Source organism: Diadema antillarum, unplaced genomic scaffold (assembly GCF_040938485.1).
Source record: "Diadema antillarum isolate AM-2024a unplaced genomic scaffold, OU_Dant_1.0 seq00000189_RagTag, whole genome shotgun sequence".
Lineage (NCBI taxonomy): Eukaryota > Metazoa > Echinodermata > Echinoidea > Diadematoida > Diadematidae > Diadema > Diadema antillarum.
In genome coordinates this window covers 11817-34457 of record NW_027271253.1, presented here as the reverse complement: position 1 = coordinate 34457, position 22641 = coordinate 11817, and the positions used below count along the sequence as shown (strand labels likewise).

Here is a 22641-nt window from a genome sequence, read left to right as displayed (position 1 = left end):
TGTCTATCTCTACCATCAGAGTATAAAGCCCTCTGGAAAATTGATATTGCATCAAATAACTTCTTATACAGCATTTCTTAAATAGAGGTTCTCTTTATGCCTACCAGCCCTGATTTTTCATTAGAAGAAGAAAATAAATGCATCACTTCAAACAACTGAGATTGGTGAATGTTTGGAAGAAAGCTCCTTCAAATAGATATTGTAAAACACGATATTTTTGATGGTATGAATTTTTGCGACTTGCATTTAAAATTCAATGCGTATAGTGTGGACAAGAACTTTCGTGTGCATTTTAATTTTGCGAATCTTGGCTCTCGCGAAATTCGCAAAATGAAAATGCACGCAAACATTCCTCGTTTTACAGTATTTTTTCATCAGTAGAATCAGTAAAACAAGAGTCAATTCACTTGATGAATCAGAACAACTGATGTGCCATTCATGTTGATTTATCTATCTACCTTAGTAACCTGTTTCATCTTTGTCACTTTAATTCGCAGAACAACAGGTGGCTGAACAGGAGGAGAGGTAAGGAACCGGCAGTCGATAAGTAGGCTGCACTTCTCTGAGAGTATCGATGGTGGCTAATGTCAAAACCAGACACATGTTTATCCGCCAGACTACCAGCAAATGTTCTGTTGTTTGTTTTCTGTTCGCTTTCTGCTTCCAGGAGGTGCAGTTTTGTCTGTTTCTGTACCTTGGCTCGACACAAATAATATCTTTTATTGATTTTTCATTTGGGCCACTAAACTCATCAAATACCGGTTTTTGGTTACCAGAAAAAATAGAGAAAAACATAGATAAAAATAAAGTCATTTAATATTGTATCAAAATGATAAAATAATACATGATAAACATTAATCAAAATAATAAAATAAACCATGACAATTATGAAAATTTGCAGGTACGATAAAATGCTTCAAATACCACATACTGTGATTATGAGGTAAGAAAGAAAAAAACACTGAAAAGTAGAACAATTTGATACAACATTGAAATAATTCTAAACTGTGATAAACAGCGCGAAAATCGGCAGGTATGACAAAGTTTTCATAGATATGTAGCTGCCACTGGTACTGTTGTGGCTTGAAAAACATGTGAAACTTTGAAATTCCATATCTTCTTGTTTCATTTATGTCTGATTTTATCAAAAACCCTTACCACTTTTCAATGCAACTGATTGACAAATTGCCCTACATCGACATAAATAATGATTTTTTTTTAATCATGGCTACTACTAAAACACTGATCAATTCAGTGCTTCTTTACGTCGATGTAGGGCAATTTGTCAATCAGTTACAATGAAAACATCTTGAAGGAAATTTCATGAATTTGAATACCCTTACCACTTGTTTTGTATTGTTTTCTTCGAAGCCATCTTGACATTGATGTGGCATTGCAACCTAAGTTGGCAAACCTTGGTCTACTGTAAAGATACTAATCCCTCCTACATTCAATAAGTGTCTTACTGATCTCCATGTGGTGATTGATTGTAATCCACATGTCTATCCAAGGCAAAGTGATACCTATGAAAAGACAGCATTGTGTACTCTGTGACGGTGAAGCAACTGCATGATATTCCGTACGTTGTTTGTCCTCGTGTCCATTGCCACTCACAAACTTTGTCATGCGTTGTCTGGCCCACAGGAAGGGAAAGTACCTGGACGATTTCGTTGAATTTCTGGTGTCTCAACCCAGCTGTGGTGAGTGTAAGCCTGATGTCACACACACACACACACACACACACACACCCACACTAGTATATATTCCACCATGTTTCTTTTTAACTCACTCTTATACTGCCGGTGTGGATCAATGGAAGGGATTACTCTGAAGCAAGAAATGCTAGTAGCGTGAAATTTTTGTGAATTGGAGCCGATGGCCTTTTTTCGTGGCATGAAATTTTTGTGAATTGCCACAGGAATTGAAATGCATATAGTGTGGACAAGAACTTTTGCATGCATTTCAATTTCGCAAATCTTGGCTCTCGCGAAATTAAAATGCACACAAACGTCTCTGGTTTTACAGTACAGCTATGGCAAGTTTTTTGTTTATTGCAACTGCTTGACAAACTGCCCTTTACTGATGTAAATAAACACAGATTATCCAGTGAAGTGTTTTAGTAGTGGACATGATAAAAATCATGGGCATACATTTCTCAAGTTGGACTCAAACCAATTACCTGATTGCTAGATAGGCATCATATCTGCCAGACTATTATTTGAATGGTGAGAGTTTTATGTTAGGAAATGAAATGTGTATAAAACAAGGTTTTGCTATGGGAAAGAGACTTTGCAGATTGGTCAAGATTAGCATTCCATTTGATGCTACTCGAAGTAAGAATAACTTATCAGCTAATAAAATAAGGAAAAGCAGTCTTTTTATAACACAAATAAGGTCACACTGTAGTTATGTTGCTTTGCTGTTTTCCCAGGCCTTTTCAGATTTTGGTTCCAGCGTGCGTACCATCATCCTGACGTCTGGCACGCTGTCACCGATGAGCTCCTTCGCATCGGAGCTGGGCGTGAAGTTCCCCATCCAACTGGAAGCAAACCATGTCATTGGAAGGTCACAGGTATGGAATTAGAGCGCTACATCAACCCTCTACGTGCCCAGACATTGCGCTTAACTTGCCAAACTTTATCATCAGCATTCAATAATCTATCCAAACTTGACCTATGTTTAAAGGGACTGTACAGTACTGGTTGGGGTGGAGATTCATGTTTTGAACATTCCTAAGTGAGATAATGAGAAACCTCTTATAAAACATGAAAGAGCATGTAATTTTAAGAAGGATTCAATGTTTATTTGATGAAAATTGGTTTTCAAATGGCTGTGATATCCAAAAAAAAAAAAATGATTATAATAAAAGGCGACAGGCCACGCCTTTTATTAGGATCTCTTTGTTTCACCTTGTTTCTGGATATCTCAGCCATTTCAAAACCAATTTTCATCAAATAAACTTTTGATACCCCTTAGAATTGCATGCTCTTTGACATCTCATAGAGTGGTTTCTGAATATCTCGCAAAACGTTAAAAGCTAAATCCTCACCTCATCCAGAAGTGTACACACCCTTTAAAGTTAGTAAGTTCACTCAGGTTTAGCAATACACCTTAGTCCAACAGGATGGCCATGATGACAAGATAGAAAAAAGAAAGAAAAAAAAACTGTTTTGCTTGTAGAATACAGTCTCTACACATGCAAGCTTTGGCGAATCTTTAGATAGATTTGTAAAATGTCTGCAACTGAAGTGTAGATGTTTCACAAGGTTCTGTCTGTGTCCAGTTGTTCGTGTCCACCCTTTTTGATAGTTGACCTTCTTCCCTCTCTTAGGTGTGGGTCTCGTCACTGGCCATAGGTCCGAATGGTCACTCCCTCAACGCCAGCTATCGCAATGCTGAGGTAGGGTTGAAACTTTGACCAGTCCTCGTCAACAAGTCCATATCTTCTTTAGATCGCACAGGTGTGCTGTGTCCCACCGATTTTGTGGGAGGCTCCCAGAAACAATAAATGGAAGAATGCAAGAGTCACCATGATTTCGGAATTGCTGTCACGTACTGAGATGCATGTAGCACACAAGTTTCTGCCTGATGTTTGTATGTGACTATTGGCAGCCCAGAGATCAATTACAGTGCACTCCCATTATAACGAAATGCTAGGGACTGGCAGTTTTCTTTTGTTATAACCGAACATGTACAATATAATTATAACTAAAACAAGGAAACCACGCATATATCATATTCTGTTTGTTGAATACTCATCATACACTGGAAGCTATGTGAAATGGGATGGTGCCTTTTTGATTTCGTTTAGATATTACATTTAAAAGAGAGCATAAAGTTGTTTGTATTGTCACACATGTATAGAAAATGATGGTTTAGTATTCGGTTACAGTTCACTATTCCAAAGGTTCGTTTCTTACTAAAGTTCATTACTACAAAGGCTCCTTATTCCGAAGTTTCGCCATTCCCGGGATTCCGATGGCTTGTTCATCTGAAGCTTTGCTCTTCCGAAGATTCGTTATTCCAAAAGTTCATAATTTAGATAGAAATATATTGTTCGTTTTCCGAAGGTTCATTGATCGGAAAATGAAATGAGGTTCGTCATTCCGAAGGTTTGTAAATCAAAAAGAAATGAGAAAGGTTCACTATTCCAAGGTGCGTAGTTCCAAAGGTTTTTTAATCCGAAAATGAAATAAGGTTCGTTATTCCGAAGAAGGTTTATTAATTAAAAAAAAATGAGAAAAGTAAGTTATTTCGAAGGTTCGACTATCTTAAGACGATTATGAGGTTTTTAATTTCTAAGTTTTGTTAGTGACTCACCTTTTTTCACTTTTGGATTAACGAAACTTTTTTTTTCATGTTCCGATTAACGAACGTTTGGAATTCCTATCATTTTCGGACTAACGAACCGTGGCAATAAGAACCATATTTCATTGTCGGTTTAACGAACCTTATAAATAACGAACCTTTGGAATAATGCCAAAATGTTTGTAATAACAAACCCTATTTCATTTCCGAACTAATGGACATTTAGGTGTATCAGAATCTGTGTGTTTTATAATAAAGAACCTTCGGAACAATAAAACGAACCTTATTCAATTTCAGATTATTGTATTACAGTAACGCAAGTTCCTCTCGGAAACTGTACGTGACATACGGAGCAAACACACAGAGATGTGAAGCGTTCGCCCATGCAGAGACGCTATAAATGCTTGTTCCGCTACGTATTTTCGAAAGCAATCTGCATTTCGTTATAACGGAGCACATTTCTTTAGTTTTTCTTTGTCAGTGGCGCTCGGAAAAGACTTCGTTATAACGAAAATTTCGCTATAACTGTGTTCGTCATAAACGAATTTTGTGCCATAGACTTTAGTGGCGATAATTTTGGGACCAGAAGTTTTACTTCGTTATAACGAAATTTCATTATAACCGTGTTTGTTGTAACGGGAGTGCACTGTACACAAGAATCGGGGGATGCCAGTTTTCAGACAAAAGCCTGAATTATATCTTTGGTAGTATCAAAGTTCAGGTGCTTTCGTTTGCAAAGTTGCTTCATGTAGATATATTTCAGGCCCTGTCTTTCATTCTAATCGGCATCCCTGAAGAATAAATGATCCTATGTTTTTTTAACACTCTTGAGTGTTTTGTTGAATGAAAGATATTGATGGAATGCAATATCTCTTTTATAGTTTCAAATTAAGAATGTACCCAAATAATGTCATGACATTCCTTTCTACCAGCAGATATCACAGTTATGCAAAAAAATCTGCATAAATGATGAATACAAATCTTTTTTTTCATGATCATATTTGATTAGAAGACTCACATTAACTGTACAGGGGTTGTCGAGATGCCTAGATCTTGACTTCTCTTTCTGTCAATTAAAATTTGTTTCTAAGAATGGATAAGGATTGATTTAACCTGGTATGTGTTTCCAGTGTTCCTAACTGAAATCTTATGTTGAACAAAACACTACGGATATTAATGACGATGCAAGATTTTGTGACTAGGGGTGAGGTGACTAGGGGTCAGCGATGGGAGAAATGTTTAGGAATAGAATATGACAAATTTAACAAGGAATAGTATTTCCATATGGTCGCCGTACAGTCAACCTCACCTAAGTCAAATCTATTTGGACTGAAGTAATAGATTCGACTCAGAGAAAATTTTACTTAAAGTGATTAGAATCAATAGAATATAAAGAGAAAAGGACTTGAAAAGACCTTTGACTTAGGTGATTATTTGTGAGGTCGACTTGAGCAAGGTTGACTGTACTTCAATACCCATAGCAATAAAGTCCTCAATCTTTGAAAACTAAATGAGAGATTACCCCTCTGTATAACCCACTGACATTCAGTATTGGTTGCTTCCATAGACTTTTGCCTTCCAAGACGACCTGGGCCGTGTGGTGATAGAGGTGTGCAAAGTGACCCCTTACGGAGTGCTCTGCTTTCTGCCCTCCTACAGCATGATGAACAAACTCATGGAGAGGTGGAAGGTGAGATGAACTCTGACCTTTGAACCCTACTGGTCAATTTCTCTGTATGTCAGGGTACAGAGAATATCTGTGAATGACCTTGAGGTCACGAATGAATCTATGCTATTAGAGTTTGACTTAAATACACTGTAAAACCAGAAAATTTTGAGTGCATGGACATTTCATAAATTCTGCAAGGATCCACAATTCGTCAGCACATGAAAGTTTTTGTCTACAGAATCCTCTACATGTAGTTTTTATACTCTTGTTTTGTTCATGGCCAGCAATTCACAATAGTTTTATATCATGAAAAAGGGGGTGTTGGCTCCAATTCATGAAGCTTTCATGCAGCTAATGTTTCTGGCTCTCTGGTAAATTGCATATATGACATGCACGTCTTGTCAAACCGGTACAATGTAAAAGCAGCTGCGATTTGAACTTTCAGCCTGTGACTGAGCATCGATGCCTCAGACCAATTGAAGAAAGGGTAGGATAGTGATGCACTAAACAGAAAGACTGTCCGCTGAAAAGAAAGAAATGATTCCAATGAAACACTGTTTTTCTCTGTGTACTAATAGATATTGAATGGTCCTCAGCAGGACAGTTGCAGTTGCATTGTAAATATCTCTGCTTCCTTCCTTATTCTTCTCAGTGTGATCAAATCCAACGATGATTCATAAGATCTTAAGTATGGGGGGGGGGTACAGTTGGAAAGGCATTTACCCCTCTTGTGCCCAGATGCTTGGCTTAGCTTGCCAAGATTTTTTCTACAGCATTCAGTAATCTATTTGAACATGAATTAGTTGTGAAACCAGGAAGTCCACTCGGGTATAACAATGTGTCTCAGTCCAACAGAGAGGCCATGGTGACACAATAGGCATTAGGTAACCTCTATTCATTGACCTTAAGTTTCCATATATGTGTGGCAATCGGCAAAGAAAGCTCTCCAGCATGCGTGCCAATTGGTGAACAAAGCACAGAAAGGGTTAAACATGGAAAGCTCTTGTTTGACATGAGTCTTTCTTCAAAACAGTACATGTACTCTCCCCATTCATGGGAGAGTAAGTTAACCCATTGGAGACTAGTCCCAAGCAAACTCAGGCAAGTGTTAAAGGGATGGTATAGTATTGATGGAGATGAGGATTGGGCTTCTAGCTTTCTGCAAGATACCAAGAAACCACTTATAAAATAGTACAGAGCATACCATTCTAAGATGAATTCAAAGTTTATTTGATGGAAATCAGTTTTGAAATGGCTAAGACATCCAAAAACAAAGTAAAACAAAGTGATCCTAATAAAAGATGGGTCCCACCTTTTATTAGGGTTGCTCTGTTTTGGATATCTCAGCCATTTCAAAACTAGTTTTCATCAAATAAACATTGAATCCTTCTTGGAATACATGCTCTTTCATATTTCCTAAGAGGTTTCTCATTATCTCACCAAAAATATTAGAAACCTAAAGTTAGGTCTCAACCAAAATGGGAAATGCATATTATAGCAAAATCAGCTTTCGGTAGTCCTCAAGATGTTAAACGTGTGTGATAACAAGTGGCTTCATTTTTTTTTCAGGCCACAGGTGCCTACTATCAGCTGGAGTCCATGAAGTCAGTCATGTGTGAGGCGAGGGGAGGCGACAAGACTGTGTTTGATGATCAACTCAAGGAATTTTACGACATCATCAAGGAATGTGAAGAAAATGGTGAGTCTATCTCTTTGCGATTATTTTCTTTTTATTAATTTCACTCTGGTGCACCATCACCTATGCTCTGGGCGTACAACGTAACTGCCTTTGCAATGGAAGGGATGACCTCGACCAACGGGAAACTGCAGGCCAGCACGTGATGATCGAGACTTGGCCTCGGTGCGAGTCTTGCTAGATTTTCCTCATCCAGACTTGATTGGAGATAGGGAGACAAAATTAACACTCGCCAATTCGATGGGTAGCACATGTTGTTACAGTGCTGTTTGTAGACAAGTTGTGTGAACAAAATATTTACAGTTAAATGTTTTGCATCATTGTCTTATTGTGCAAAGTGGATGTGAAAATTTCACACTGCAAGTATTGTATTCCATGTCTGTCATGGTAGATATCTTTACAGTATGAGCATTTCTTTATGCTAATGAGACAGGCAAAATAAATTCGTTTGCTGTTCTTCAGTGAATTCAACGGTTCATGAAAGGGTATTCCCCTCTAGATTACTGTATCCCTCAACTGCATTTTGCTTTTTAAAAAATGGCTTCAATACATTGTCAAGTAATGATGAAAAATCTTGTAAGAATTTAATAAATCTCAATTTGTGTGATACAAATATCTAAATTCCTGGCTTGTTTGATCCCTATTCCTTCATATGAATATTAAAAATGAATTCATTCAAATGTGATTCATCCATGCCAAACCTGGGTAAATTCCATGCGGGAGAATCCCGTGGATGACACACTTTCTTGTGGTATCAAATGGCATAGTCAGATCTCAAAATTTTGCTTTAAAAAAATAAAAATATGAAAACAAATGCAAAGGGAGGACTGAAATGTGAGTCATCAACCATTGTTCATGTGTTCAAAAATATTTTTGGCAGGTCTAGAAAACCAGACCATCACAGGTGTTTTGATGTTTGCTGTCTGTCGGGGTAAGATCAGCGAGGGGATGGACTTTGCCGACAACAATGCCCGAGCAGTCATCACAGTGAGTTGGGAAGAAAAATTGTACAACTTTGCTCTCTGATAAGTATTTCTTTAATTCATCCTTTGGTTATTGTGTGTGCTTGGCCAAGAAAGATGTCTTTCTGATGTGCTAAATTATTTTTTTTGATAGTCTAGACTTGTTAGAGAACAAGTCCTGCTCATCTTGTCATAGCAAGCATGGGGAATAACTTTCTGCTGCCCATGAATGCAAATATGTATCTCCATGAATGCCCATGAATGCAAATATGTATCTCGTCAAGAAGTGTCTTTATCCAATGCTGAAGATGAAAAGCGAAAACTTTGGAGGAGAAAGAATCCAGATCAATGACAGCAGTGACAAATTTTTACTTGCAGTTATGGGTGTCGATTATTGTACCACTTGGTTACCTACCTCAAGATACATGTTGTAGTCAAGTATCACTTCAGTGAATACACCGAACACATGCATGATGGTTTGCGCTTTACAAAAACTTGAAAGGAAGTCATTAAAGGACAAGTCCACCTTCATATACATGTGGATTGAGTGAGGGCAACAATATTAGTAGAACACATCAGTGAAAGTTTGGGGAAAATCGGACAATCCGTTCAAAAGTTATGAATTTTTAAAGTATCTGTGCAGTCACTGCTGGATGAGAAGACTACTACAGTGTATGATGCCACATGCGTACAACAATATACGGAAAATAAAAAGAGAATTTTACAAAACTTCACTTTTTGGATAAAGTGCAAATTTTTTTTGACTTGTTACTGACGTATGTTAAGGGTAATATTATTCCCCATGCCTTCTGAAAGAGAGAAATTGAGTATTCTTTTGTTATGCGAGAAAACTGAAAATATGTTGAATTTTCTTTATTTTTTCTTTATATCGTTGTACACATGTGACATCACAAGCTATAGTAGTCTTCTCATCCAGCCGTGACTGAGCCGTAACTTTTTTACGGATTGTCCGATTTTCCTCAAACTCTCACTGATGTGTTCTACTAATATTGCTGCATTCTCTCAACCCACATGTCTATGAAGGTGAACCTGTCCTTTAATATTTTGTTATGATCACTGTATTTTCCCACTAAATTTACCTTGATAGTAGACAGAGAAACAGATCAATCTACTCCACAAAGATTTTCAAACTGAGAGGCCAGAAATTATACTTTCGTCTTCTCTTTTTCGAAACGTCCCTCCGGTCAGGTCGGAATTCCCTTCCCCAACGTGCGTGACTCCCAGGTGGAACTGAAGCGGAAGTACAACGACCAACACAGTGCCAGCAGGGGCCTGCTGACGGGCAGTGAGTGGTACGAGGTCCAGGCCTACCGGGCTCTCAACCAGGCTCTGGGCAGGTGCATTCGTCACAAGTAAGAAAACAATCAAACTCTGCATGGACTCACATACTGAATAAGGCACCTGTAGTTTTGTCTGTAGCAAGTCTCTTCGCTGTGGTAGATGTGGCCACTTGAAATAATATGTAGAATTGATCAGAAAACAAGTTTACGTTAATTGCAACTGATTGACAAATTGCCTTACATCGACTACATGTCTGGAGATCAGGAGGTCGTAGGTTCGAATCTTGCTCAAGTACATACGGCCATGATTTTTTTATCATGGCTACTACTAAAACACTGATCAATTCAGTGCTTATTTACATTGATCTAGGGCAATTTGTCGATCAGTTGCAATAAAAACACCTCAATGGAAGACATTCATGATTTTTAAAAGTTTACAGTAAGTTCCTGTTTTGGTTTTAGCGTCTGCAAATATCTAACTCTTTTCAAGGAATGAGATATCATTTTACTACTGCAAAGAAGTGACCAATTTCAATTGCATTTCTCAAATCAAAACAATGGATCAATAGATTGGTTAATAACTTGTTGGTAAAATCAGTAGGATTAATAATTCTTAGTTTTTATGATGATTTTTGTTTTCCCTGCCAGGAAAGACTGGGGAGCAATCCTTCTTGTGGATGACAGATTCAGCAGGAATCCAAAGAAGTACATCTCAGGTGAAGACAGTTGAACAGAAACTACAAGAGCATGCTTAAATATATTCTGGAAATGTGTCGGATCTTCAGATATGTGTAGCCAGTGGAGAAATGAATGAGAGTTTCTTTATAGTTTGGTGAGATTTGTGATAATCTTTGCTTATTTTATTGTATTTACTTGGATGTTTCATGATGTTAGTTATCACTATTTAAGAAGCAACATTTGAAGAAATTATAAACATAGACTTCTGTATTCTGACAGACTGACCAACATCTTTAGGGTTGCAGTCATCATACTTTTGTTTTTCTTGCCTGAATGATTAATAAATGCATGTGATCATTGCAATTACAGGCATTCCCAACCAATCAATTGTACCTGATTAATTAAGAGATCCTGCATCTTCAATAAAGATCAAGCTTGTTTAAAACCCAGTTCAGTTCTGTGCCAAGAGAGCTAGAATATGAGTATGTCCCAGTCTGCAAAGACTTATTCGTTGCTGGGGTGACAAGACCAGTTTCTACAAAATGTCAAATTTTCAGAAGAGCAAAAAAACATGACAGCCAAAGCACTTAACAAATGGGATTCCCTTTCTTTTGACATGCTGTGGTGGCTTCATTTTTGGGGTAAGACTACTAGGATTTGGACAGGACTTCACTTTACCTGATTATATGACCATTAATCCAAACAAGTCATTTTCACCAAAATTTGAGATACAAGGTCTTGTCACCCCAGCGACGTATTGTTTAACTCAGGTACAAAGCTGATGATGTAAGTAATGTTTTCCTCAGGTTTGTCCAAGTGGGTTCGAGGGAGGGTCATCCACCACACCCATGCCAGAGATGCCCTGTCCTCACTCTCTGAGTTTGCTAACTCCAGGATGCAGGGGTCTTCACCACCGGCTGAGTAAGAAGAATGCTAAAGGGATGGTATAGTTTTGGTTGAGACCTGGGGGTGTTTTATCAACGTTTGTCAGTGCTGACAACTTGAATCACCATAGTAACAGTCAGTGACCAGAGCATCTCAGCCAATCAAAACCAAGGATTTTGCTGAAATTGTCAGCGCTGACAAACGTTGATGAAACACCCCCCTGGCTTCAGATTTCTAACTTTTTTTTTTTTTTGTGAGATAATGAGAAACCTCTTGAGAAATCTGAAAGAGCATGTAATTCCAAGAAGAATTCAATGTTTATTTGATGAAGTTGGTTCTGAAATGGCTGAGATATCCAAAAGAAAGCAATCCTAATACAAGGTGGGAGAACCACCTTTTATTATAGGATCAATTTGTTTTTCTTTGTTTTTTGATATCTCAGCCATTTCAAAACCGATTTTTGTCAAATGAACTTTGAATACCCATTAGAATGGCATGCTCTATAGCATTTCATAAGTGTTTTCTTAGTATCTCGCAAAAGGTTCAAAGCTTAATCCTCATCTCCACCAATACTGTACCATCCCTTTAAACTCTTTCTGTTTGTCTTTAAGTTCAGTTGCCCTGGACTTTTGCAATGAGTATTATTTGACAGTGTGAACAAGCCTGACGTATGTGTCTGTGTGTATGAGAGTGTGTGAATAGATGAACAGGATTATGATTTTATGTCTTTTGATGGGTGTGTTCAGAAGCTCTGAAAGACAGAAAGAGTTTGGTAGGTAAGCTTCTTGTAGAAAGGTAGACAGTGGACATGATTGACACCACATCCAGAAAGCTCTTTACCTCTGAAAGTATTAGAATCCACCTCAACCTCTACATTTCTCAGTTCCTCTTTTTCTTTTTTCATGCCAAATTTTTGAAATCCTTTCCTGAAAATTGAAAATTAACACTTATGCAAGAAGTATAAATGGGTACCTGGCAAAGCTAGGGTAATAATAATGACAGGGCCCTATGGCAGAGCAGTGGAAACACTGAAGAGGCTACCCTGGATAAAGTAGACCTGATTATTATTATTAAGTAAAGTACATAGTAATTCTTTACTGACTGCTCAAAAGTAAGAACACATGTTTGAACAAAGAGCAGGCTTTGGAACAACTAATGGGATGCCAAACTTTGTTGTCTGACTACTGCTTTCTTTGCAGGGAGTCAATTCTTGACATCTCCCAGGCAGCCTCCCAGATCGGTGCTTCCACCCCAGGTACATCGCAGATTGCCAGGAGCCAATCTTTCCACACCCCGCTCAAGTCCATCTTTGACACGCCCTCCAGTGGTATGCAGGAACGGACCAGAACCTCCCCACCCGCAGGAGAAGCATCCATGTTGACATCGAGTAAGCCGTGGGATCCTCCGAGGCAGCAGGCTCGTCCCAACGTGGGCCAGCTCTTCCTACCTGCCAGCGCCCTGACCAAGACAAGCTTGACGCCGGCACCACTCGGCGTGAGAGATGCGCCAACGAGCCTTCAGGGAACTCACAGTCCTTCAACCTTACCTGCTCAGGGCAGTGGGATGATGACAGTTTCATATGCAACTCCTCAGAGTGTCCAGACTCAGAACCAACAACACCTCCTCCTTGGGAAACCTCAGGAATCACTGGTTCTACCGGAGGTTGCAACCAAAGATGCTGTCCTCCTACCTCAAGTCCCCAATCAACAGATGATCTTCACCCCTGCACTTCAAGTTCCTGCAGGTGCGGGAAATCTTGGAGTTAGCACCGTCTTGCCTCAGAGTCCTGGAGGTTTGCAGAAGTCTGTAGCATCAAAGGGTTCCACCCCTCAAATGGTGCTGCACCAGAAGCAGATTACTGATTGCCTAATGAGGAAGAATGGTGTCCTTGGACAAACATACAAAGGTAGAGATCAAGCAGTAGTGGGCCTAGAAACCGTTGTTGATCACCGTTCTGAGATTCCACTCAGCAGTACCCCTCAGACCACCCTTCCGTTGAAGACTGTGACAAGCGACACTGGGAAAGTTATCAATCTAATATCTCCGGAGAAAGCTGAAGAAGCAGATGGGGAAATATTGATGAGTCGAGTTGAAACCCCCAAAACTAAGTTGCTCTTTGAGAATGAAGAAGACAATGTACAACTAGAGAATAGCACAGCTGGTAAAACTCCAGTACAGAAGAAAGCCTCCCTAGCAAGCAAATTATCTGTGTTTGCTTTTGCAAGAAAGGAGACTGGCACCAGAGAACTGCGTCGATCAGATCAAGTGAAAGCAGGAACAGACTCTCGAGGTCAGAGAAATGTCCGCTATACTCAGAACAGATATAGGTGTGGTCGGAAGGCAGGGTCTAATTTAGATTCAAATGAAGATTTTGCAGATGAGGGCATCGCCGAGAAGACAGTTCCTACCAGTGATGGTGAGGAAGAAGAGGAAGAGAGAATGAAAAGGATGGAGAGGACGAGAGAGGATGAGAACGGGACTCCAGTCCTCTTCGATTCGGAGATGGGGCAGTTGGAGAATGACCTCCAAGGTGAGGAGTTGGCCCAAGTCTGTGGAAGAACTGACACCACCAAGTGTGCCAACGCCGGTGATGCGTTGCCTGGCAACCATCAAGCTCATGAGGAGAAAGAAGATGCAGATGAGGAGGAGTGTGAGGAGACATTAGCAAACAAGAACTTTCATCGTCAAAAGTTGGATGACTCAGATCTGAAACCAGCCAGTAGGAACACCAGGCTGTCCTCCAGAGGAAGGAGAAGCCTTGCCCGCAGGAAAGACGATGTGTCATGGCAACCAGAACCACCTGAAAATGGAGAAGGTGAGTGAAATAGTCTAAGATTATATGACAGTGATGCATGATGATGCTTTGTATTTGATGAGGTGCCCGTTTTTAAAGTGACCTGTTATTTGTTCTAAACATTTTCTTTTTGTCAGTATCCTCATCCTTTTCACTTTTCTTATCTTTCTTATAATGCACACTGAATTCCAATCCAAAGTTATAAGATTTGGTGGAGCATGTTCAGATTTTTTTTTTTCATAAGTCTGTTAATTTGTGTTGATGTCACCACAGCACTAACTGCATTATTTTTGACAGATCACAATAACATGAAAATGCATTTGTGGCGTGTTGTAGCAAAATCAAACCGTCCTAAACGGGTTTAGATTTCCATGTGGTAGGATTAAATGCTTTGTTTTTCACAGATAACTGGAAAATACATTTTGGTTTCCATTTTCTTTGTTGTGTGTTTATGTTGATGTAGGTAATATGCAGAAATTGAAATTAGAAAAACAATTACCAAAGCGATAAATGATACCACTAATGTGTTTGATGAATTAAAGAATTTCATGTGAAATTTTTAAATGTCTTATTGGACCGATGATAATGACATGTTCTGAATTTTCATCATTCTTTCAGGATCTGCCAAAGGGAACAGGGCCAAACTGTCTGTGAGGAGATCATCCAGAACTAGCAGGAGGGTTGGCAGAAGTGAGACTGTGGAGGAGAATGATAAAAATGCTGACGTGAGTGAGATGAAGATATTGTACTACAACAAATCATTTTTAAAAAAGACATAGTGGGAATCATCTGAATGTATTACTTAGAGTGTTAAACAACCAACATCTTAGTTTGTTTTCTGTTTTGATTATGAAAAGCAAAAGGTATTCGTAAGATATCCATATTAAGTTATTACTACAATTTAAAGAAAGTAGTCTAATATGAGGCTTTTCCTTTTTCATGTTTGTTTCTCACTGTATTTGCTTCTTCAAAGGACCTGTACTGCTCATGCATGTCTTTGATGATAACTTTGTACATTTGTTTTCCCCAAATTTATGTAGTTAATGTCAGTAGTAGAAATCATTCCACACAATATGAATGTATCTGTACTTTGAAAATGAATTTTGCGATGTGTGGATTTGGCTAATAGATGCTAAGAATGTAGTGGCTGTGCAATCATGTTGAGCCACAAATCTCAACTATTATGAAATGCGTGTGCAACAAGAAGTATTTTGGTGGGTGACATACTACGCTGTATGTTGCTCTCCAGAGAGCCAGAATGATATACTGTATACGCTATATATTTCGCGGGGGGTTTATTTTCGCGAATTTCGCGAGTCGGGAGCTATTCGCGAAATTAACAACACGCGAAAATATTACCTTCCAAAATGAATCCCTTGCCTTGATGATACGAACATTTCAGTACTAGTATACCATGTCACGGCTTACCGAACAGACCATACTGGCTAAGCTTGTTTACGCACATCCACGTCTACTTATGAATACTGTAGAAAGCCAATCCATTATCGCAAGGCGGGACCACTCGTCAGAAATCTAGCACGATGGACTTAACCACTTCAAAAATGTTGAATTCTAACTTACTAGTTCACAGAGTTTGGCAAGTCTTTTTCATGCAGTGTATAACTAGTATCATTCTTATTTGCTAGTAAGTTGAAAATTCACACTTTCTTTGCCACTTCATATTTTCTCTGGTCCCCCAATCGCGAATTTAACCACTCGCGAAAATGTGTGACAGCGGCAATTCGCGAAAATTTATGTACGCGAAAATTATAACGTATACAGTAATACCTGAAGCTAAAGAGGAAATTTTTTTGTGTTTTATGTCACGTGATTAGGGCGCGGAGTGCTGCGACATCAGGATCCGCTGTCTGCAGTGTGACTCACTCTTGATCTCGCATACACAAGGTAGGTTCAGAGCTGGGAGGTCTCAACAACCCATTGTGTGCTTTGAGTGTGGATTGTTGCAGTAAACTCCATAGACTTGAACACACTGCCCAAAGTCTGTGACACATTAAGAGTTAAGGCTGCATGAGACCACCGGAAAATTGAGGCTATTTCCTTCATATCTTGAGATGAACAATATTGAAAGCCTCCTTGATTTTGGAAGTATTATTGTCTATTGACATGCACATAACAGGAAAGTATCTTTGTGATAGATCTTTGGAATTTCCCTAATTTTGATGTGTTGATATTGGCAACCCTGTGTGTGTATGTTACCTTTTTTTCAATAGGAAGTATTGTAGGTGGAGTTGATTGTTATGAATTTGTTCAGTTCTTTAGGATGAACTTTTGTCTGTTTGATATTCTTTAAGGTTGAGGAAAGCTTGAATAGAAAGGATTCTTGGACATTGCAATTGCATAAGGAACAAAAAAAAACACCAACTACATCATACGTCTAGCAACAAACAAACAAAAGGGAAAAGTAATTGCTTCAAAATCACTAGTAATAAGAATGTGGCACATAACTTCAACAAATGACCATGTAAATATTTTTCAGCAAAATCATTGACACTGCCTTAAAGGGTGTGTACAGTTCTGGTCGAGGTGAGGATTTAGCTTTTAACGTTTTGCGAGATATTCAGAAACCACTCTATGAGATGTTAAAGAGCATGCAATTCTAAGGGTTATCAAAAGTTTATTTGATGAAAATCGGTTTTGAAATGGCTGAGAAAACTAAAAACAAGGTGAAACAAAGAGATCCTAATAAAAGGCGTGGCCTGTCGCCTTTTATTATTTTCACTTTTTTGGATATCTCAGCCTTTTGAAAACCAATTTTCATCAAATAAACATTGAATCCTTCTTAAAATTACATGCTCTTTCATATTTTATAATAGGTTTCTCATTATCTCACTTAGGAATGTTCAAAACATGAATGCCCACCTCAACCAGTACTGTACAGTCCCTTTAAGTTGTCAATAAAGTTTCAAGAACATTCAGAAAACAGGACATGGTTTGAGTTATAAAGTAAGTGGGCCGTCTGCATTTATGAATTCATTGGACTGTTTGTATTAGTGTCTCACTTTTATTATGACTGATATACATTGTTGATGTAATGTGTCTGATTTTTAAGTCTTGACTGTATAAACGGGTGACAAAAGGTAAGATTTGCTAGCATTGATGACACCAAGAAGTAGCAATTACAAAATTATGATAACGTAGATAGAAGTGACTTGACGATGATGAAATCACCCCCAGTAATCACGCTGATCACAAGATGAGAATGATTCTTCGCAAATCAAAATCCATATGTCTCTCACTTGGGCCTGAAGTAGATATCATCACTCCCTCCAGATGTCTCCAAGCATTTTAAGAGCATGTTCGTGATTGCTTGCCAGTACCTCACTTGTGCTGAAGGTCATTAGATTGCAATTTGAAATGGAGGGTGTGGTATAAATGCCTTTGCCTAATGATCTCCACAGCAATGTCTGGGGTGACTGCTCTCTCAGCCGAAGCTGTGGGGAGGCGATACATCCAGCATCAGCTCACACGGCTTGACGGAGGTGACTCCGCATCAGAACCGCAACATCGGCACCCGTGTGGTTGCCAGAGAGCGGGGACCGTTGACAGAAGCGAGATGGTTCTTGTGGTGGCCACCAATGCCATTTGTGGCTGCTGTTCGCTGGGCGATGACCTTGGCTCTGGTGAGTTTCATATTGTAACTAGATGCGTTATTATCGTAGCGCAAATGAGACATGTTTTTCACGTTTCCATGACATTTGCTCCTGCAACAATGGATTGTTCCCATGAAATATCTCCAAGCTTTGTAAAGCCAAACATAAATTCCACCCTCGAATATAACCCTAACCATAATCCTAATCCCAACACCAAATAAACTTGAAACCTTATCACAACCCAAACCCTAATCCTAAGTCCGTGGAGAAAATACGACTGGAGCAATCGTTGCAGGAGCAAATGTCGTGTCACCATTTTTCATATATGATCATTTGCCATTAATCCATAATTTGGAGTCGAGTATACCTCCACATTAGTGCTGTGGTTACAGGCTGTAATGCTCTTGGTTAGGGCATTGTAAGTTTGAAGAAATAAGTCCTTCCAAAATGCGACAAATTTTATATATTCAAAGGTTTTCCCTATCCAATAATGGGCTGTACAAAGTGATAATGAAAATACCTGGCGTACCTGGAGGGGAAGGCATATATTTTGGAAATGTGCAGATAAGCGGTTGATGTCCTTGCAACTCTGCTTCTGCACCTGTGTGCATAGGTGTGTGTCAATGAGAGTGCATGTGTACATAGTCACACCTGCCTTGGCGGCCACCTGTCTATATGGACCATCTGCAGTATAATAATGGCCACTAGAAAGATTCCCCCGGCGAGAAAAGCCATGGTAAAGACCCTGTCTATAGTGACCACTTTTTGGGGCTCCCTTTGGTGGCTGCCACAGACAGGTTTAACTGTCTGTTTATGTGTGTATGAGCCAGTTGGAAGACTGCAAACAAATCTTTGATAGCATGTAATGTACTGCCAGATTGGATGCAATTACATCATTATCATCTGCATGTGATGAAAATGAGACTCTTGAATAGGAACACTTCTTAACTCCTGACTAACCACATAAATAGTCCCTGTTGTTGCCATAATAGTGTTCGATATCATAGATATGAAAATTGCTATTTGATGATTTCTGTGAGACACTGTATAAAAATTTTTCGTGTACGATGGAATGGTCATATTTCAGAAGTCGTTTGTCCAACCTCACTCCATTCCAGGAAAATGGCATTCTTTGTGCATATCTTGTGTTACAGCACACTGCTACTGCTACCTAATGCTGAGCTTCTGTTGACAGGATGAGTTGTAACGTTAACCCTTGCTCATGACATGAAGGTCCATTGCCAGGGGGTTAATTGATAAGCATACCCCTGGTCCCTGGAAGCAAAGGGTTAAATGCAGACATTTGTGTGACTGACTCCAGTCCATTTCCCTGTCTGGAAAGAACACTTGCACAGGTGCAAGACCACAAATGTCTTTTAGATTATGTTTAAATGACCTTTGACCCCCGTGGTCACTGCTCCATTCCCCTGCCACTGTTTCCATTTTTAGATACCGCCACCCAAAAGGCTTCTTGAGGCTACTGTTTTTCTTAGCCGAACATTTATTGCACGTCTAAAGTAAACTTCACCTGACTCTTCTAGTCTACTACTAATGTTTGCTTTTCAAATCTCCCACAATTATGGAATGCTTTCATCGGCGTCATCATCTGGCGCAGAAATCAATTTTCACCCCCCTGGGTTAAATAGCGGGACACAGACAGACACATTGTGATGCATTGAATCGGTGCTCAAAGTGGTATAGTTGGCGGCTGTCAGGCGGTAATGATTGATTACAGATTTCTGCTCAATGGATCAAAGAGAAAAAGACACCAAAAGTCGTGACACTAAAAAAGTCTTTCCACTCCATTTTAGTCACTTGTGTCATTGTTTGTGCGCATAATTAAAGTCGGATGTGGTCGCAGCTTCTGAATGTATGGTAAAACGGTTTACGTGGCAAGAGGCTCAGTAGTATAGAGCGCGGCAAGAAAAAAGAAGATGATTAGGCAAAGAAAACAGTGATGTTAAATATGGCAGTGCCCCACAAGGTTGAAAAGATTGGGAGGCAAAAATTTGAAGGAGGGGAATTAGATGTAGTCATTACCATTTGTCATATAGGAATATGTCTCGCCCTCCTGGTACTGATTGGCAGTTATGCGCGACGATAGAGCGCCAAGCGTAATGAACGTCTGAATCAGAATCCGGTCGTCACTCCCGTCAAAATTATCGCCGAGTTCTGCCTTTCTGGGGACTGCAGGAATCAACCATCATAGAAACCTTGCTCAGATATTATCGTTGCGACCCTGTCTCTATGCTACAGTAATACAGTTTCTGACATAGAAGCAGAGGAAACTGCAGAGTCAAGTTTTAACTTTGTACATGTTTTATATACTGCATCCTACTTGATTTAAGATATTTATGCTAGATTAAAGCATTGCAATGAAGTTTTAATGCTACAGTTCAGAGAAATTACATAAAGTGTAAGTGTAATTTCACAATGCGCAAAAGCAGATACATGCACAAAATATACTTAAAAAGCACCAGCTAATTGCCACGCAGTATAGCAAAAACTGGTTACTGCACCTTTGACCGATCAGAACCAGAGATTCATCAAATGAGGTATATATACATAATATTGTATATGATCAGGGCTTGACATAAGCAGGGGGCCCAGTGACCTGATCAGACAGCCAAAATTTAAAATGAAATACATTGCACTCCCGTTATAACGAACACAGTTATAACGAAATTGCGGTTACAACGAAGTAAAATTTAGGGCTCCAACATTATCAACTCTGTATTTTTATTGTTTATTTATTCGGTTATAACAACATTTTGATATAATAAAAGAAAATAGCCGGTCCCAAGGATCTTGTTATAATGGGAATCCACTGTATTGTTTCCTTGCATTTCGGGCCACTACTTTTTTTTTTTTTTGCCACCAAAATTTCAACTTCAAAGATTCCAGTGGCCCGAGCTGGCCACCAGAGAAAATGTTAAAGCCTTACAATCGTGGCGAGTGGTTTGTGCGGCACGGAGACGAATGCAACACACTGCCTCCCCCCATTCTGTATCAAATGTAGTGACCCCGTATGAGAATAGCCCTGGCTCACTCAATGGGTCAGCGAACACCACGCTGGGTCTAAATCACCTGACCCAAAATGGCTGTCCGAGCCACGAGAGCTTCTGATCAGTGCCGAATGGACGCACACTCACAGTGCGCATGCGCATGAAGAATGGCCAAAAGAGCCACGCGTCTTCTGGCCTCTCTCCTCCAATCACCGCAGCTCGCGGTCACAATGTTTGTGTCTGATGCGTACACACACACACACACAGGTGTCTCAGTGGCAGCACTGTCCCATGCGTTTATGGATAGCATGCACTGCAGTCTGGCATTGCGCAATTGTATTCGTTCGTTCGGAAGAGTTACACAATAACGTACCATTAGGGGTGACGATCGTCCGACTTTAATGTCGAGCCATCCATATATTCGAGAAATGCAAGTACAGTATCTCAGCTACCTTCCATCCAAATCTAAAAGTCTAAGAATTATTTGAAGTTCAATTTTTTTTTTTGAAGCACACTACTGTTGGTGTTTTCATTGTTTCTCCTGCATACTTCAGTGCATCTAAACTGATTTTCTTGTAACTTTTTAAATCTGGTTGTCAGCTTTCTTACAATTCCTGTGATTGAATTTCAGAAATGAAATGCGACAAATTGTATTCCGTTGAAGAGCTGTACCACACTTTGTCAGATTCTTGTAGCAACATTGTAGGCCTAGTGATAAAGCTCCGGCTTCTAGGATCAAATTATCTCACCAAAAGAGGGAGCCTTTGATAAAAGTTGGTAAGAATACAGTGCTACAAATGACTTTGCCCTAAGAAATTTGAATAAAAGCAATTTACCGTTTCTCTCCTTTTTTTCCAGTAAGATCAATATTTTGGATAATGTTCTTTAGTGTCGATGCTAAGGAACCTGTTGAGATTTATGTCATTACAACACACAGATTCAAGCAATTTCAAAAGCACAGTTCTGGTTTGTGGGAGTAATGTCCAAGAGATATACAACCAACAGTTTATAAATGTTTTGAAATTAATGTATATCATGAAATGATAAAATTCCCATGAGTCATATTGTGGACATGAGGCATTATTGATTATGATCGATTTTCAACTGTGTAGAACTATGTTAGAAGGCTCTGGGCAGTATAAATCAAATGGTAGTATAACATGTGAAGAGTGAAGAGATAGATAAACAGGAACAAAGAGCCTGTGCATTGATTGGTATGTGCAGTGTAACCCATTACCTGCTGGAATCTTTGCCTGTTCTTATTAAGAGTTGTGATTGATTCAAATCAAGTGTTACTCCCTAAATGAATTGCAACTTTGGATTGATTCCAGACCCACCTTATGAAAAACTATCAAAAGCATCTGTTATTGGACTGATTCGATGGCAAATTTGTCAAAAATCTCAGATGTTAGGTTGTCGTGGATTTTGCAAAATATTACTCATTCTTGGCATCAAATTTATGAATACTGTGAAAGAGATCCTCTTAAACCATGAAAGCAATTTCACGGTCACTTGGAATTTAGTTTGTAACATGAAGACACTTAAACCTAAGTGTATTTTTTGTGCCAGTGTAGAATTAATACAATTCAATTCATACAAATTGGTCACAATTTGAGTTAATTTATCTTTTTATTTTAAGGCAGATATTTGCAATTTATTGCCAAGTTCAGATCATTTACAAGTTTTATGTTGTCAATTGATTATAGTCGCAAGTTTTATGATATTTAAAAGT

General features: G+C 39.1%; 1 protein-coding gene across 1 annotated transcript in view; it reads left to right on the top strand.

Moving 5' to 3' along the window:
* The window catches only part of LOC139728667 (Fanconi anemia group J protein homolog), a 38480-nt gene extending 17450 nt beyond the window's left edge, over positions 1–21030 (top strand). Inside the window, exons 18-32 of the mRNA XM_071639604.1 lie at positions 498–525; positions 1645–1700; positions 2432–2572; positions 3332–3400; positions 5876–5998; positions 7547–7676; positions 8554–8660; positions 9845–10008; positions 10585–10652; positions 11421–11535; positions 12699–14314; positions 14912–15018; positions 16129–16198; positions 17713–17934; positions 20924–21030. Of these exons, the coding sequence (XP_071495705.1) occupies positions 498–525; positions 1645–1700; positions 2432–2572; positions 3332–3400; positions 5876–5998; positions 7547–7676; positions 8554–8660; positions 9845–10008; positions 10585–10652; positions 11421–11535; positions 12699–14314; positions 14912–15018; positions 16129–16198; positions 17713–17934; positions 20924–21030 (3123 nt within the window). The remainder of the gene's footprint in view (positions 1–497; positions 526–1644; positions 1701–2431; positions 2573–3331; positions 3401–5875; positions 5999–7546; positions 7677–8553; positions 8661–9844; positions 10009–10584; positions 10653–11420; positions 11536–12698; positions 14315–14911; positions 15019–16128; positions 16199–17712; positions 17935–20923) is intronic.
* The last annotated feature ends 1611 nt before the right edge of the window (positions 21031–22641 follow it).